This window comes from Crocodylus siamensis, chromosome 4 (assembly GCF_052110815.1).
Source record: "Crocodylus siamensis isolate JL-2025a chromosome 4, ASM5211081v1, whole genome shotgun sequence".
Classification (NCBI taxonomy): Eukaryota; Metazoa; Chordata; order Crocodylia; family Crocodylidae; genus Crocodylus; species Crocodylus siamensis.
In genome coordinates, this window is record NC_143398.1 from 38,764,248 (window position 1) to 38,783,269 (window position 19,022).

Sequence of the window (19,022 nt, forward strand, 5' to 3'; positions counted from 1 at the left end):
TCTTCACTAAAATAGGAAGGTTATGTATAATGAAGCATGTTTTCATTAAAAAAATTTGTTTAAAAAAAATTCCACATCAAATTACAAAAGGTAGTCAGCTAAATATGTACATTTTAAGCTTTTAACACTCTTCCCTTTGTCAGTTAGGACACACAACTAGTTGAGCACTGAGGCCACACTTTAAGAAAAGTATCTACAGTTAGGAACCTACAACCATATTTAGGCACCTCGGGCTCCTATACATTTGCAGGGAGCCTGCTCCAACATCCAGCGTGTCAGAGTAGATTTGATTAAATCAAGTCTGCTGAAGTGCAGAAATTAATGCGCTCCAATAGACTCTAGTGCCACAGTGTCCCCACATTGAAAAATGGCAGTGGGGCGCTTTGAACTAAAGCTTGCTCAATGAACTTTAGTTCAAAGTGCCCTGCTACCATGTTTCAGCATGGGGATGCTGATACATGGGATGCTTGAGTGCTTTTAATTAGCACAGCTCGCTAATAAAAGCGCCCCCCCCACCCCCATAGCACATGTAAAAATGTCCCTAATGACCAGCCGCATGTTTAGGAATACTACCAGCTCTTGGGGTACAGCTGTTAATCCAGCAGACTAATTAACAGGCCACTTCTTCAGGTACCTGAATATGGACTTGGGAGTCTAACTGTAAGCACCTCCTTTTTGACAGTTTGGGTCCAGTTTTGCTTACAAATGCTAGTCTCCTCATCCACACACTTCAAACAAAAAGGATTTTTTTAAAGTACCAGGTGCCTTACAAGTGACCTCTCCTTTAATACTCACATTGATGAGGAACGATTTGCTATTAAGCAGATTGGAAAACTGATTCAGAGCTTGCTCCACAGTTTGTCGTCTAGCCTCTGGAATGTCTAGTTTCCCAGTAATCATTACATCTTTCTCCCCATCTTTTGAGGGCAAGAAGAAAACTCTGTCCGTGTATGTTTTATAGTCCAACACAGGAATTCCAGCTTCATTGATGTCATTTGTTTGATCTTCCATCTCAATCATTAGATCTAGAACACACAGTATTTCTAGATTTAGCATATATTTTAGAAAACCTAGCACCTTTTGCTCCCATGAGAACATTCTGTAACAGAAACAGAGACTAAACATTCAAAATCCTTTTCTCTTCCCCATTCACTCCATATTTTTCTTCCCATTCACTCCATATTTTTCTTCACCATACTGAGTTGTTGAAGCTGGATCCCTAAAACCCACAGTCTCTTCTCAGCTGATCCTGGTGTGACACTAACACAACACTTTTTTTTTTTTTTTTTTTTGGAGTAAAGACTTGTTTTTGTTGTGTTACCAGAATGCCTAGGCACAGTGGAGCCTCTACAGATTACTGAGACTCCTACATACCAATTATCACCACCACCACAAACACTTCTCTGACTGCAGACTATAGGGTAGGGCTAGGATTCAGGGAGACCTCAACAAATCGGAGACTGGACCAAAAGAAATTTCATGAGGTTCAATAAGGACAAGTGCAGAGTCCTGAACTTAGCACAGAACAATCCCATGCTCTGCTATAGGCGCGGGACTGACTGGCTAAACAGCAGCTCTGGGGTTACAATGGACAAGAAGCTACATATGAGTCAACAGTGTGCCCTTGTTGCCAAGACTGTGCTGCATTGGTAGCAGCTCAGGGGAAGTGATTATTCCCCTCTATTTGGCACCGGTGAGGTGCATTTGGAGTACTATGTTCAGTTTTGGGCTATCCACTGCAGAAAGGAGGTAGACAAATTGGAGAGAGTTTAGCAGAGGTTAATGGAAATAGATAGGCTGGCACATGACTTCTGAGGAGAGGCTGAAAGAACTGGGCTTATTTGGTCTAGAGAAGAGAAGACTGAAATGGGATTTAACTGCAGCCTTCAACTGCCTGAAGCAGGGTTCCAAAGAGGATGGAGGGAGACTGTTCTCAGTGGAGGCAGATGACAGAACAAGGAGCAATGGGCTCAAGTTGCAGCAAGAGAAGTTTAAGTTAGAGACAGTACTAGGAAACACTCTCTCACTGAAAGGGTAGAATTTCCTTCCTTGGAAGTTTTTAAGACCTGGCTAGACAAAGCCTTGGCTAGGATGATCTAATTGGGGATGGTCCTGTTTTGAGCAAGGGTTCAGACTAGATGACCTCCTGAGGTCTCTTCCAACCCTAATTTTCTATGATTCTATAATGTTATTAGTAAATGATCATGACTTTTTTTATGTGATCAGCAGGAATTAAGTGGTGGGATTTATGAAGGGAATGTTTCTTAAATCCCAACCACAGTTATAAAATTATAGTGTAGGGGAAAAAGAAATAATAGCTACATTTTTTTTCCTTTTTGTATACATTTTCTATTGCTGTCATACCATATCACTGTGAAAGTTCCTATTTAAATTTTTTGATGATAGCTGAAGTAGTGAGACACAATGCACATAAAACATAATCTTTTAATTGCGAGGAGGGCAGGAAGAAAGCAGGTTAGACAGTTCACTGAATTTGATGAATACACTTTGTAGGACTCAAAAACTTTAAAGTTCTCAACAGAGAAAGCAATAATGAGGTCACCTTTTGGACTGGTTATTTCAGCTGGATGCTTTCCAGTTGCCCGATACTGCTGATTGACTAGGATATCATGTTAATTAATATAATTAATAGCCTATTGTCTCAGCTATTTTTATTGTCCGCATTGTTTATCTTAGTTTTCTGATTCTGTAATGCACAGCCAGCACCCAGGGAGCATCTCTTGGTTTCCAGCTTCATTATGTTAGTTCTTCCTCCCCAGTCTACATTTCCTATTCTATTACTGGAGGTGCAGATTAAGTCAGACTCCTCTTCCTTTTGCTATTAGCCACATTTGATACAAATCTAGACACTATTGTCATTTCACTGCCTCACTCACTGTCAACTAGGCCTACATGAATTTGATGAGCTAGATTCTCTCTCACTGTTGCAATTTGCACCCTCTGAGCCCAGAGAGACAGCTGTGCTGGAGGAGGAGGAGGAGGAGGAGGAGGAGGTGCAAGCCCCGAATACAGCACACAACAATAACTGACTGCTCTTGCCTCCCCTCCACACAGTGTACTGGCAGAAACCAGGCAACGTCACATTCCAGAAGCTGGTATGAGAAACTGAAAGCAGGAAAGCAAAGGGATTACACACATCAGCTGGTGAGGTAGACTAATAACATGAAATGACTCTAAACTGGAACCTGGAACAGATCTCCTTCCCCCTGGCCCCACACTTTTCTGAGTGGGGGTTAGAGTTGAGTCCCTTAACCCATATCAGTTCTACAGAGATTTGGTCCTGGGTTGGGTCCAAAATTGGAATAAGCCACATTTATAACTGACTTGAGCAATATGAGAAAAAGTATTCTGATAAGATTTCATGACAAATTCCAGGACAAGAGCAGCTTTTGTATGATCTCCACTATAACAGAAACCTCCTGTGATTATCTGCCATATTAGTTCCAAACCCTAACCCTGAGTCGGTCTTAAATCTGAATCCCTAAATAGATTCCAAATTCAGATTCAGCTACCACTTTTTCAGCTTTTCCCTCTTAAGCGCAAGTTATGAGACAAAGATTTTTGTGGATAATATCTTTTACTGGATCAACTGCATAGTTGGGAGAGATTTATACAAGCTTTCAGACACAACATACTCTGCCTCAGGAATTTCTCAAGTCCCCTGTAGAAGGGTAATTTGTGCCTAAAAGTTTATCTAAATCTCTCCCAACTATGGCATTAGTCCAAAAAATGCTAACACTCACAATAATCCTTGCCTCTTGCATGTTAACAACATCACTCCAACACTACTTAATAACAAATTGTTTTTCTTTAGGAAATAAAGTATTTTCAGCATGACAGCATGAAGTGCATTTCAGGTATGATTATGACTGTTTAAACTAACATTTGCAAACTTGGGTACCTATCTTAAGCTCCCAAGTGTCCCAATATTAACAACTGCTGAGCCTCCAGAACTCAGGCTATTTCCCCCTCGGGTGATACCTCTTTATGTATTATAAATAATGAACCAGCTCTTCAAATCAGGGTCCCTTATTTTCCATTATAAATAAATAATTGGTTGGTTTTGTTTGGATTTTCCCAGATTTAAAACTATTTCCACCTCTCCTCTTTTACTCATTGGCCACTAATTAATATGCTTTCTGGCTTTGCTAATACCTTATCAGCAAGCTAAATATAAATTAGTTGCATATTACTGAGTACCTAATTGTTCATTTCCACTGGTGGCTTTGCATTACTATTAATACCTAGTTTCTATTTCCTAGTTACTGATTAATTCCTTGCACTTCCCTCACCTTAAAAATACTGACAGTTTCCTTCAATAACCTTCACTCTACATTTTATTTAATTTATGACTTTTATAAGGAATAGTCAGCAGAATATGTAATGTATGTCAATGTCTAAAATTCAGAATAGTTATATCTGCTTGCAGTTATTCCCAGAAGACAGTTTTAGTGCAGTAGCTTCAGCCATCTTATGATTTCTCTTGAGGGACCACAAGAAATCAAATATCAATCATACCTGTAAATTCTTTTTTGCACCGGTCTCTGACACTTTCTTCCAAGCCTTCAAGCTGTGACTTAATTTTTTCATATTCCCGTTCTGCTTGTTGGCTTTTTCGTCTTTGAGGAATAGAGGCAAGATTTTGAGAAGTTATAGACTGTATAAACAAACCATTTGACAATGCATTGAATGGGAAGCCTAAGGGATGATTGAAGGAATAGTGACCTAATCTTCAGTTGGTGGACATATCAAACTAGAATCATAGTGGACCTTTCTTATTTACTTCAGGTGAGGATCTGGTCCAGTGAATTTTTATTTAATAAATTTAATTTTAAGGGTTTGTAATCACATTTTTCGACATAAAAATTTCATGTGTAAGCTGACTGGATAGTTCAAAAAGTGCCCTTCAGTGTATCCCACATTGGCTGCAGAGCCATGATTAAGACCGTACAAGCCCAGGATAGCGACACAGCAAGTTACAGGAGATTCAACAGAATGCACCTCAGTTGCAGATTTGCACTGTTAGAGTGGAAACCACACTGTGCTGAGCACCAACTTAAGGCCTCTAACCCTAACTCCTAACTCTCTGTGAAGATGAGGGCAGGTGAACCTGCTAGAGTATATACAGACACAGCTAACAGTTACATGGGTTTATTTCCTGCAGCTTTTATTTCAAAGGGTGCTGATTCTCCAGTCAGATGCATGGAGAAGGGCACCCTTTGAAGCAAAACCCACAGCCAGCAGCTGAGTGGTTTGTCTTTAGTTTAGCAGCTACAAACTAAGGGTGCCTGTATAAGAGCATGAAGGCTGGTCTGACATGCTGTGATTACAGTGTGTTGGAGCAGATTCTATGAATTGAGTCTGTTGGAGTGCGGCAATTACTGCGCTCTAGCAGGCTCCCACGTCTCATGCATCAGTGTCCCTGAACTTTAAAATGGCTATGGGGTGCTTGAACTTATGCTCGTTGAACGGGCTTTAGTTCATGCATCCCTGCTGCCATTTTGAAGTGTGGGGATGCTGATACACAAGATGCTGTGGCACTTCAATTAGCATCACCCCCGGCCACCCCCAGAGCACATGTAAAAGCATTACCCTCCCTGCCCCCACAGAGCATGTGTGAAACTGCCCCAAGAAGTTTGTGAACCATTCGGATACAAACGATCCAGGTTCCTCTATACCACTGGTTCTCAACCTTTCTTGTACCAGGACCCATTTGTAAACATTCCTGGCCAATTTCGTCCCAGTGCTCCTCACTCCCGCCCCTTTGCCTCTCACCCCCAACCCCCCAGTGCGTGAGGTAGGGGGTGGGTATGTGGGTAAAGGGGGCCCCCAGAGCATCCCTAAGCAGCCCCTTGCAGACTGGAACTCTTCCAGCCTGCAAGGGAAAGCCAAGGTCTCCCACATTTTTCTTCTTTAAAGGAGAATCCATTTTTAAAGTTTGTTCACGACCCCTTCATATATTCTTGCAACCCACTTTTGGGTCACAACCAATGGGTTGAGAAACACTGCTTTATACTACTGTATATTATATAATAAGACCTCAACATAGGTCTAAAGATTTACAGACTTTAAAGTGTTCTTCTACAAAGGGTGAATTTTACTATTAAACATGAGATCTGCATGTGGGTAATACTTGCCTTAGGTTCAGAGTGTCTTTTCAGGCAGATACAACCAGAACTAAGGAATGTTGAGTATTAAGTACGCAGACCAGGCAATACTATCCCTTGGGTGAGGCATGCCCAGCTGCAATTCCAAATGAATGTGTTTGCAACTTATTCTTTAACTGTGCACTTGGAAAGCCAGGGCCAATTTATTTGGGCTTCTAGTAGATTGAGAGGAACCTGGGTGGATGGACAGAACAGAATTTGGTGTAGGCTGAGGGAATTGGAACAAATGTTTTCCAGCTGCAACTAGCACTCTTAAAATGTTATGTGCATTGAAGTGATCAAACTATTTCTTTTTTCAGATAGGAACAGCCTGCTTTTGTGCACTGCTAGTAGTCACCTTCAGAGCTTTGGGACACCAGTACCATCTGATTATAAAAGAACATCTTACCTGTAACAGTAGATGGAGATGCCAATAATAAGTAGCATAGGAAAAATTACTGCTGGCAAAATCAGGCTCAGTGGTACATCACTTGCACGCATGTCATATTCCACCCTGCCTAGGATCCATTCTCTGAGACCAAATCTCACCTAGATAATTAAACACACACAAACTAGCCTCAAAACCAGTAGGCGATTAATTTATCAGCACCTTCCTCTAATTTTCAACCAATCTTTATAATCTAAAGAATTCCTAGACCAGGCTGAAAAATATGTAGAAAAGAATTTGAAATCTATTTTCTATTTGGGTAAATGTAGAAATTAATAGAGCTATTTTTAAATAGCGATTTATTGTAGGAGATAATGATCCTTATTACACAGAAGAGAAAACACCAGATCACTACCTATTAGAATATATATTATTAGAATACTGCTAGGCTATCATGGGACTAGTTATGGCAGGAAAACATTGCATCTAACTTGAATTGTTCATAGGACTGGCTTCCTTAGTAAAGAAAAGAGGCCATTGCCAGGTGGGCCCTCTGTTTACAAGTAATTCCTTTACTGCAACAGGCAAAAATTTAGATGTGGAGAGAACTGCAAGATGGTTTAACAAACATGCTAGGATACAAAGAATATATCTGTGGAGGAAGGAACACAGGAAGTGATTTTATCATAGTAACTCAAACACAATATGCCCATCTCTCTAAAGCCACATATTATCAAAGACATCATGTAGAAAAGGTAACATACACTGAACTCTGGAAGGTTATTGACTGTATCCCTTTTCTGCCTTTTCTTTGGTTGAGGTTGAACTTCTGGTGGTTCACAATACAAGTCCTTTTCAGTTAGTGTTTTTATGTTGCAGGGTTCTTCACCCACAAATGCTTGAGCCTCATCTATTGTCATGGCTTTGTTCAGATTACTACCCTAGACAGAAAATATAATGCAAAGGCATAGGTATTTCAGACTCCTGTATGGAAAACAGTTCACAAGTTATAAGTTCACTGTGAAGAGAAGTTGTAATTCTGATGTTAAGGTGAAAGAGAAGGGCAGGAACAATAAGGTACCTGTCCCCTAACATTTTTCAGCATTGAAAAATAAATCTGTCCATTCCACGGAAACATATTAATGAAACTCAATTTGTAATTCCAATCTCAAGCAGCAGAGGGTAGCATGAGGAAATCTAAAGGATGTTAAAAAATGATAGGAGATTTCTGAGAAGTAAGGAAAAAGATGTCTCAGCTGGTGCTCACTATCTGACACTAGAAAATGTGCCAGCCATAGCATCAACCAGCTATCAACAGTAGGCTAATTTTTCAAGGATAAAAGGAAAACATATTATATTTTATGAATTATTATAATGATGAAGCAGATGATTGCTATGCTTGACAGGCTTACCTTTGCGTGAATAAGTTTGTTGACTTGTTTTTTAATGCCATCAGTGAAGTTTTCAAATGTTGGATCCGCAACATATGAAAAAGGAACGTTGTCAATTTTTACAAGCAAATCATAGCCATCCATTTTTATAAGTGTAGTAATGTTATAGTTTTCTGGATCCTCTATGATTGGTAGAGAAGAGAAGACTATTGTGGTTTCATTGATTCTGGTGACAAGATCTCCTTTAAACTATAAAACAAAACACATTTGGGGGTTTGATTAGGCAGCACCTACAAAACAGATCACAGTCTGAATTATGTTTTCTCCATCACAAAGTAAACAACAGAAGAAGTATCACATACTTTTGATGAAAATGAACGGTTGCTCAAGTCTAATCTAATGAGTTACATACAAAATGAAATCTGAGGTTTTAACACTTCTCAAATTAAGGGGGGAAAAAAGCAATATCTGATCTTTGTGGTTTAGAACCAGTTTAGCATGGAGTAAAATTTTTAAACACATAACTGAAAGAGCATATCTCCTTAGCCCTAAGCCAGACTACCTATTGCAACCTTGGTCACTTCACTTAACTTATCTTTGTTATAATTTATTTGTACTGTAAGAGCATCTTCAGGACTGGAAAGATTTCTGAATAAAATGCATAAGCTTCCAAATATCTAGTTACTTTAACTCTTAGCATATTGTATCTCTGACCTCTAATACCCTACTGCTAAGAATAATTATTTTCAGACATTCCATTAAAAAAATACATGCATCTAATAATATAATGTTAGTGTTTAAAAATCATATATAAACACATCCATATATACGCATATCTATCTATACACACACTACATACTACACATCTTTCCATCTGATGCATCAGGTGTTCACAGACACATTTGAATAATATAGTTATCAAATAGTTTACTTAAGAATTCCTCTTCATTAGTACATATCATCATAAAGAAAATTGGCACCTATTTTGTTGATTTCCACAAGAAAGCCTGCCAGTCTTTCATGTGGGTGTGGCGAAGCGGGTTTCACTCAGACTAGCTGTCGCTGGCCTCCCACCTGCCTCTGGGCACGCTGCCTGCCTGTCTCACACACCACACCTTGTTGGAAATTAATAAGTTGTTAAATAAGGCAGGAGGCTGCCCATTTTTCTTTGCACCCCAATATTAGGGGGGTGTCCTCAGCTCCATACCACCCCTACATGGCAGCCCAAGCCTCACAGATGGCGTCTCAAGCACTTGGTTGGACCCTTGCCTTCACCCTATTAGCTGTGGTACCCAAACATAAGGACCTTCGGCTTACACGAGCCCTGGCCTCATCTCAGGCCCAGTCGGGACCCTGAGCTCCCTCGCTCATTATGGGCGTCCCTTGCGGTGGACCCCTGACCCTTCGACCCTTAGGTCCTGGCGCCAGCGTGGACCAGTTGAGTCCCTCAGTGGGGTCTTCCCCTCCTGTCTGCATTATTGGAGTGGGGTCCCCCCTATCCCAGGCTTAGGTGCTCCAGGGAGTGTGCCTGGCCCTACAGGGTCTCTCCCCTACTGGCTCAGGTGCTTCCCCAGAGCTTACCTGGCCTCTACTCCTTCCTTTGATCTTACAAAGCACACACCACGACTGGTGTTCCAGGGCCTCGTGGGGTCTCTCACTCCCCCCACAGAACAGCAGGTCATTGTCCTCGGCCTTAGATGTTATTTCTACCCACCAGAAGGTGAGGGCTGGGGTTAAGGTGCCACTACTCACCTTTCACCGGCTGGCATTTCAACTGGTCTGGGGCTCCTTTGCCATTGAGAGCCCCACTAGGCCACCCACTCCTGGCAGGGTGCAGTGTTAGGTCATGCCCAGGACCAGGACCCTCCTGACCATCCCCTACAGCTCCTCCCTTACTTCCAGAATGATACCTGAGGCCTTGCAGCCAGGCAATGTTGTTGCCTGGCCTTTCAGCAGCAAAATGTCCTGTTTATATGGGCAGCCCTGGATCCAAAATGGCTGCCCTCATCAGGCACCTGCTGGCTGCTAGCTTCAGACCCTTAAAGTGGCAGGCACCAACAGTGCCCTGCCACAGTGAGATAAGCAAATGAATTCACACCACACCTAGCATATTTTTGGTATGACCATAATATGAATAAATCAAAATAAAGTGATATAAAACTCTAAAATAGCAATGCCCAACCTTTTGGCTTTGCAGGCTGGATGAATAATGCAGGGTCAGTCTGTAGGTTGGATTCCCTGCAGGGCTGTTGCATGGTGTCAGTCCACAGGTGTGGCCCAGTGTCTGACTGGCCCCATGCATCTGTATCTGGCTGTGCACCGATCCATGAGCAGGGTCACATTATTTGCCCACTGGGGTCCCCACATGTTGGGAGTGGAAGACTGGCAATTAATGCTACTACCATTCTCCCGCTGCCAAATTTCTGCCACTATGAGGAGCCCCACTGGACAGATGACATGCTTTCACAGACTGAATTTAGTCTGCGGGCCAGAAGTTCAGCACTACTGACTTAAAAGAAACCAAAAAAGTTGGTATATCAGACACATCATCTACTTTAAAAACCCTATCAGACCTACTATAATTTCTTGCATAGAACATGCCCTGGAATATATACACATCTTATTTTTCAATGGCAGAATGAAGAGAAAAAGATTTTTCCAGTTAAGGCTGCACAGAGCAGGGACAGAGCTTAATCCACAGCTCACTCACTCTCCATTTCCTGCTTAACTGAAAAGCTGAAACCCTAGTAGCTGCTGAAGAATAATCTATGTGGGTGGATATATGATTTTGAAAAAAGCTAAACAATCTCCAGGGCTGTGAAACAGGAAGGGAGAGACCAGGGGCAAGTAAGGTTAGCTTCAAGACCATCTGAGGGGTGTTGGTTGTGGGAATGTGTGTGGGTAGATGGGTGGTTTGTGAGGATTGTGGTTGGGTGTGAGCTTTGTTGTGGGGGGAGAGTGTGTGTGGGCTTTGTGTGGGGAGGGGGCTGTGTGCATGGGTGTGAGAGTGTCTGGTCTGAAGGCGAGAGCCAGTGGGGGGGGGGCGGGAAGGCCCACACCCCCCACAACCTCTCTCACCCACAACCACCAACAAACCCCTCCCCCACAAACCCCACAATCACCCAGCCTGCCTAGTCCAATGGCGTGTGGTCTCTGAAAGCCCACCTCCCACCGGCTTTCAGAGAGGCAGCTGCTGGCCAGTAATCATTGTTTTTTCAAGAGGCTCCAGAGGCTGGGCAGAATGCCCTGATGGGCTACATCTGGCCTGCAGGCTGTATTTTGCCTGCCCCTACACTAGCAGCTAAAAGAACACAGAGGAGAGCAGAGTCCGGTGGGCTCCAGGGAGGAGTGGTTTGTGATCAGGAGACAGACTAGACCCTAAAAAATCTTTCCACTAGGAAGGGACCAGGGCTGAAAAGTCTCTCCTTTCCTGGAGAAAAGCAAAAGGTTTTGTTTTGCTCATTTGTTTGCTCAGAGCAAGGACTATTGTTTGTATTAAGAGGACTGACTGATGGGTTCCCGAGTCATTAAAGCCAGCCTATAGAACATCAGGCACACCAACACGCTTACCAAGTGCTCCAGAGATGTCCCTCATTTTTTAAGATTTATTCTTTAAGTGTTTTGGCCATTTTTGAAACATTTATTTGGTTATGTACTTCTGTATCCCCACTGTTTGAAGCACTTCAAAGAACACCTATGCCCGTAGCCTAAAAAATGTTTGCAATTCTGCTTTCTAAAGTTGTAAAGGAATATGACAGGGATTTGGATTCATTAAAGGTCATTAAATAGTCACAGGTCATTAAATAGATTACACTCAATTTACAGAAAAGGTTGCACAATTTATACAGATTTTCAAAAATTACAAATTTGAATTAGAACACAAAAAAGACTTAAAATGTTTTATAATATCTCTATTTTTGAGAAGTGTTCATCTGAGGATGCCTTAGCTTAATTATAGCAGTAAACTGTGGTCTCCATTAGAAACTGCATGGAACAACAAAATAATTGGTAGTGGGGAAGCATGTCCTTGCCAAGAGAATAGTTTTTAAACTTTACATACGAAAATATACATGCACCACAGGTGGAACATAGGTAAGACAAATGAAACTTTGGTCTTGCAGACTCTCTCAGAATAGGTTTTGATTTTGCGAACACAAGAACTGGGGTGATTGGGATTTGGCTAGTTTTAGCTAAATTTCTAAGAACTCTGTAGGGAGGGAGGGTAAAAGATAAATAATTTGCTTTTGGATTTCCCAAGAAATTTCATTTCACCATTCAGACGTTAGTTCTGCCACACATATTCATGTTGCCTGCCATTTTATTGCTAGAAAGGGGAAAGGGAGGGCTTTGATTTGTTGCATACACAATCTGGCTCTTCATTTGCTGTTACCCATGAGTATAAACCTGAACTTGAAGTTTTCTCTGAATCCCAACCCAAGCCAATTCATTTTTAAGTATCTTAGTGACAACACCTTTGAGGAAAAAAGAAAGCTCACCTCTTTGGAGTTCTGACTGTGTGTTTTCTTTCTCTCTTCAGGAAGCTCAGCAGTTACAACCAGGGAAAAACTCTGGATGAGATCAAACCCTGTTCCTGTTACAGTAATATTTCTCCCGCCACTGAAAAACAAATTAAAACAACAGGAACAAATCATCAGTAAAGTTCTATAACAGCACACCATTACTTCTCATCTATGACTTTTTCAAGTATTATTTTGGGCAGCTTTGCCAGTGGATGTTTCCCCAACAATATAAGAACTTCCAGCAATGCCAGATCAAAACAGAAAATTTTAAACTTGACAGCACCAATTTGAAGCCTAATTTGTTTCTAAACAGTAGTTAAAAATAGTTTGGGAGACTACAGATCCTTTTATTTTTGTAATACATGTTTTCTTTATTCTGATTTTTCAGGTCTTTTTAAATGTGAAAACCTCTTGATCCCTTTTTGAAGTGCACACAACTGTAGAGTTGGCAAGTCATAAGATCCCCTTTGTAACAGCATTACAAAGGAGACACATTAATGTGAGGAAAAGATTAATTCTACGCTGAGTAATCACGATTGAGAGGGAGGGTGATGCACAACAAACATATTACAGCAACATACATTTTGAGGAACAGTGGACATTTGAGAACTCTTTGGGTGAACTCACTACTAACAGGAAACCAAATACAAAATACAGTGAAATGCACCCATAAAAATAACCAAAATGACAGATGTTTCCATTTAAATGTCTTAAACCAGGGGTGCTCAATCTCTGGTCCATAGGCCAAATGAAGCACATGGAGTCTTGGAATCCAGCCCATGGGTCAGGGAATTTGGCAGCAGGGGAGGAGTGGTCATTAATACTGTCATCCGCACTCCCTCCACCAAATTCCCCAAACCCAAGCTGGATCTTGGCCAAGCTCCTCCCACCTCCAACCCCTTTGTTGCTCCACATGACCAGCTGGGTTCTTGCTGCAACTGCTCCAGATGCCAGATTGGGACCACCAGCTGGATCTGACCTGCAGATGGACCAGGCACTGCCCATCTAGCTCAGTGGCCACAAAGGTCAGGAACCACTGTCTTAAATGACAATCAATTAGTTATTAGTTTAACTGTTTTACAGATAGGGTTACTTTGTATTTGTATCTGTTCAACCTCTGAAACAGTGACTAGGATGAGGGGTTGAAAAGCACCTTGTTCAAATTCGCAGATGACACTAAGATGTGGGGAAAAGTGGGCACACTTGAGGAGAGTGATAGGCTGCAATCAGATCTGGACAGGTTACAGGGGTGGGCAGATGAGAACAGGATGGGTTTCAGTACTGACAAGTGCAAGGTATTGCAGCTGGGGAGGAAGAACCAGCAGCATATCTACAGGCTGGGGAACTCCCTTCTCGTCAGCACAGAGGCAGAAAAGGATCCTGGAGTCATTATTGACTCCAAGATGAATATGGGCCACCAATGTGGGGACACGGTCAGAAAGGCTAACCACACCTGGTCATGCATCCACAGATGCATCATGAGCATGTCCAAGGAGGTGATCCTCCCCCTCTATGCAACATCGGTCAGGCCACAGTTGGAGTACTGCATCTAGTTCTGGCCACTTCAGGAGGGATGTGGACAGCATCGAGAGGGTCCAGAGGAGGGCCCTCGCATGATCAGGGGGCAGAAAGGCAAGCCTTACGAGGGGAGGCTATAGGACCTGAACCTGTTCAGCCTCCACAAAAGAAGGCTGAAAGGGGATCTGGTATCCCGTGATCACCTCTTGGTGAAACTGGCCAACTGCAACCTTGGGTCCACCACGATCCGCTGGCTGGGAAACTGGCTCCGTGGTTTAACTCAGAGGGTGGTAATTGACTTAAGTCAATCATCATGGTGCCCTGTGATGAGTGGGGTCCCTCAAGGCTCTGTCCTTGGACCCATATTGCTCAACATTTTTATTAATGATGTGGACATTGGAGTCAGGAGTGGACTGGCCAAGTTCGCTGATGCCACCAAACTCTAGGCAAAGCATCCACACCAGAAGACAGGAGGGTGATCCAAGCTGACCTGGACAGGCTCAGCAAATGGGTGGACAAGAACCTGATTTAACACTGAAAAATGCAAGGTTCTCCACAGGAAAACCCTGCAGCATCCTTATAGGCTCGGCAGTGCTACACTGGCTAGCATCATGGAAGAAAGAAACTTGGGGGTCATCATTAACCACAAGATGAACATGAGCCTGCAATGCGATGCTGTGGCTAGTAAAGCAACCAAAACGCTGGCTTGCATACATAGATGCTTCTCAAGCAAATCCCAGGACGTCATTCTCCTCTTGTACTCGGCCTTGGTGAAGCTGCAGCTGGAGTACCGCATCCAGTTTTGGGCTCCACAGTTCAAAAAGGATGTGGAGAAGCTTGAGAGAATCCAGAGAAGAGCCACGCGCATGATCAGAGGTCAGGAAAACAGACCTCATGAAGAAAGGCTGAGAGCTGTGGGGCTCTTTAGTTGGAAAAGCGCAGGCTCAGGGGTGATCTGATGGCCACCTCTAAGTTTATCAGAGGTGACCACCAGTATCTGCGGGAACATTTGTTCACCAGAGTGCCCCAAGGGATGATGAGGTTGAACGGTTATAAACTACTGCAAGAGCATTTCAGGCTGGACATAAGGAAGAATTTCTTTACTGTCAACCCCCGTGTTCTGGAATAGCCTGTCATCGGAGGTGGTTCAAGCACCTACATTGAATATCTTCAAGAGAAATTTGGATGCTTATCTTGCTGGGATCCTATGACTCCAGATGGCTTCCTGCCCCTCAGGCAGGGGGCTGGACAAGATGATCTTCCGAGGTCCCTTCCAGCCCTAACGTCTATGAAATCTATGGTGGTCATCTATAAACTTGCCAAGGGGGACCAGCAGGCAATGGGAGTCCCTGTTCCCTCGAGCACTACCGGGAGTAACGAGGAATAATGGCCATAGGTTGATGGAAAGTAGATTTAGGCTAGATATCAGGAGGCACTACTTTATAGTCGGGGTGGCTAGGATCTGGAACCAACTTCCAAGGGAAGTGGTGCTCGCCCCTACCCTGGGGGTTTTCAAAAGAAGACTAGATAACCACCTAGCCGGGGTCATTTGACCCCAGCATTCTTTCCTGCCCATGGCAGGGGGTCAGGATGATCTGCTCAGGTCCCTTCTAATCCTACCAACTATGAAACTACGAGGAACCTGGGAACAATTTCCCTGAAGAAATGATAATAGCTTTTACTTTCCAGTTCCTATCAAAATCTTGATCTCAGGCAGTTTCGGGAAGATAGTGGAAGCATCTAAGTTAGTCCTTATCTCTCTTAATATGAAAAATGCCAACATGCCTGCCCCCAGATGGTGAGATGAAGCTATTCAGGAACTCAGACTAGTCAGAATAAAGGTCACAGTCTTTGCCCCCAGAACAAGTCCCAATACTGCTCTCAGTTTCAGGGGACATTTATCCAGGTGAACTCTCACACTGCTACAAATGTCATAAAGGAATAACTGGATTATTTTAGGTTGAAAACAATTGGTATGTTTCTTTATAGAAAGAACTGAAAGACAAAAACAGCCACCATTCTGATTATAAAATTGGGTGGGAACAAGGAGAAAACTTTCTTAAAATTCTTACTGAAATCCATTTTTTTTAAACCAACTACATTTTGCCTTCCTTGAACCAAGAAAGATGGCAAGTCATGATTTATTTTCTTTTGTATTTCCACCAGGCTGGCTCTTATTAAATGATAAGCAAGACCTGGTTTGGAAATGGATGGCCAAAGAGACCTTTCTGGCAGTTCTGCATTTTCTGCCGAGTTTATGCAAAGCTTGGGCAGTCTAACATTCCCTTCAATACCTCTCCATTTCTTCCTTTTGGAAAGCTATAGTTGAAAGTAACTCATCACTTTTTCTGAGTTCAAGATTTAATTTTAAAACAGAATTTAAATTTTGAAGATAAACAGAATACCTTAAAATGTCAGTAGCTTTAGAAGAAAATGTGCACACTCTCTGCCCATAGTACAGTAGCTTTCTTTGAAAAAACAGCATGAGTTTTAACTTGATAAGGAATGAACATACTTAAAACGAAAACATTCCTGTTACCTGCTGAAGCTGTTTATTGGAAGAAATTGTTTTATTGTAGGATTTTTGCTATATGTAAACTTCTGATTTTTTATTTCCTTCCCTGTGAGTCCATGCCACACTACAACACTAACGTCTTCATCCTTGTCATGAGGTCCTGTAATGCAGACTATTTGGTCTCCAAATACAATGCTGAAAGTGAGAAAGAAAAGACAAGGACAAAATGTTTCAAGTTACTGTTAACACCACCATCATGAACAAATGCTTACTATGGTAGTATTAGGGATCAAACAAAAAAGGGGCCCCATTGTGCTAGGTACTACAGAAACACTGAAGTTATAAACAAGCACTGCCTTACAGAACACAGCATCAAAACAAGAAGGAAATTGGGTAAAGGAGCATAACTGACAGGCAGAGAAACAATGTGATGGGCAACAACCCTCAAGTTAGCTCCATTTTTTTTCAAGGGAAAATGTAGTTCAGAGAGGATTGGCTAATGGAAAATAAAAGGAAGAGATGGGGAAAGGGGAATAGAGTAAGAGAGAAGATGAGTGCAGTGTCAAGTTGAGGTGCAGAGATTTTGAAGAAAAGGAAGGGAGAAAGATTGGAGTAAACAGCCAGTCAAAACATAGGAGGAAAAAGTCCAATCAAAACTGTAGAAAGTTCTCTGAATAGCTGCAGGTCATCATTCTGCTTGTGCATCCTAACTCTCTCTCAGCTTAGGGCTCTTTTGTTTGCTTAGATGAGCAGGGATTTTATCTTACAATAAGTCTGCTCAATGCCTAGTACACTGGGCACTAATTCTGGTTGATACTGCTGGAAAATAGGTCTATATTATTAAGAGCTGTATACATACACTGTGCAGGGTTCATTATCAAGTAAAACTCTAACATCTTCCTTGGAACCAGTGTTCAGGTTTATACCAATGATTGTAAGGCTGGTCCCACCAGCTTGGGGGCCTTTCGTTGGACTTATTCCAGTAGGATTAGGTTCCTGTAAGGGAGAAATTGTTAGAAATAGAATATTGTTAGAAATGGAGTATTGTTAGAAATGCACAGCTTGCATCTTGCACCCGATAAGAAAGAAACACTGCCAAGGACTTTTTTCCTTTCCCAGCCTTGCCACAGCTTTTCTTATGCTAAATCGCAGACTCTCCCCCAGCTTCTCCCTAGCCTTTCTCATACAGATTACAGAAGCTGGAATTCAATTGACTGTGTCCTTGAAAGGGGGGGGGGGGGTTTGAACTCTTGGTGACCTATAGTAGTCTCTGAGCATGCTTAATTAGCTGATGCATATTTACCTCTCCGCCCTGCATACTTAAGTAATTATACTATACATGCGATGTATGTAGTGATGTAACCACATGTATGCTTGTATGAAACGGAAGTGAGCTGTAAGAGTTCCTGTTTCTGCACACGTGCCCAGGAAGGAAAAGATAAATACAGCCTGCAAAATTCCTTTGTGGGTTCAGAGTAATCTGATTTGTTGACTCTGCTCTGACCCTATTTGCAAATACACCTTTTGTGCCATCTAATGAATGTGTGTCTGTGATTTCTGTGGCCTCCAGAGAAACGAACCACTTTATACATCAATCTGGCACCCCAGATGGGACGTCTCTGGATCACCTCGGAGCTCAGTGACAAGATCGTCTCTGCCACCACGGGGAGTGCGCACCGAGCCGCCTTTTTGGGCTCGCCCAGGGGGTTTGAAACGTGAGTCGGGGTACCCAAGAGATTAAAGGCTCCTGTGCAAAATTTTTGGTTTCTGAGGATGCCAGACACACATTCCGGCATTCTGATCGAGATCTCTGGGGTATACGAATTCCCTTGCCCAATTTGGTCTGGATCTGGGAACAAAGACGCGTTCGATTTGGTTTAATACTGGGAAATTTTCGGCCTGGTATATGCGAACCGTCTGTAACTAGGATCTTTTGGTATTTGGTGTGCGTTGGGCGCACTCTTGTGGGCATATGGGTGTGGGTCGCTCCTGTGTAGAAAACTCGGATACACCTTTAAGTTATATATTACAAAACTTCAGTAAATTTGCAAAGCAGGCAGATTATGGAGTGAAGATGAAAAAGGGTGATTTAATTAAGTTTTGTCAACTCGAGTGGCCAACATTTGGGGTCCACTGGACCCCGAAAGGATCCTTTGTAGTAAAAGAAGTGATAGCTATCCATGAAATAGTTATGCAGAACGGATATTGGAATCAATTTCCTTATATCGATTGTTGGTTGTGGGTGGTTCAAAATCAGCCACCTTGGATTAAGAAATGCTTAGTAAAGTCTCATGTGATGGTTGTTAAAGGAAAGACTCGAGGAGGACCACCTGTACTCCCCGAGTCTAATGAGGGGGGGAATTCTGAATTGGCTGAGTATCGGACCCGCTCTCCGGTCACCGTCAGGTAGCGAGGATGAATCAGACACCTCCTTGGGATCCAGTCCCTCTGCACCACCGCTCCCTCCCTCAGGGAAACCACCACCGGCGTATCAAAGCATACCTAATGATTCAGAGCGGGAGC

The 19,022-nt window shown here is 42.6% G+C and overlaps 1 protein-coding gene across 5 annotated transcripts in view; it reads right to left on the reverse strand.

Annotated features, from left to right (window-relative positions):
• PLXNB2 (plexin B2) overlaps positions 1–19,022 on the reverse strand; it is a 350,959-nt gene that overhangs the window by 24,525 nt on the left and 307,412 nt on the right. For all 5 annotated transcript variants that reach the window (XM_090042147.1, XM_090042148.1, XM_090042149.1 and 2 more), the window contains exons 18-25: positions 17,359–17,495; positions 16,524–16,694; positions 12,443–12,563; positions 7,968–8,195; positions 7,320–7,496; positions 6,577–6,716; positions 4,540–4,640; positions 796–1,025 (exon numbers count right to left, since the gene is read on the reverse strand). In XM_090042147.1, the coding sequence (XP_089898273.1) occupies positions 796–1,025; positions 4,540–4,640; positions 6,577–6,716; positions 7,320–7,496; positions 7,968–8,195; positions 12,443–12,563; positions 16,524–16,694; positions 17,359–17,495 (1,305 nt within the window). The remainder of the gene's footprint in view (positions 1–795; positions 1,026–4,539; positions 4,641–6,576; positions 6,717–7,319; positions 7,497–7,967; positions 8,196–12,442; positions 12,564–16,523; positions 16,695–17,358; positions 17,496–19,022) is intronic.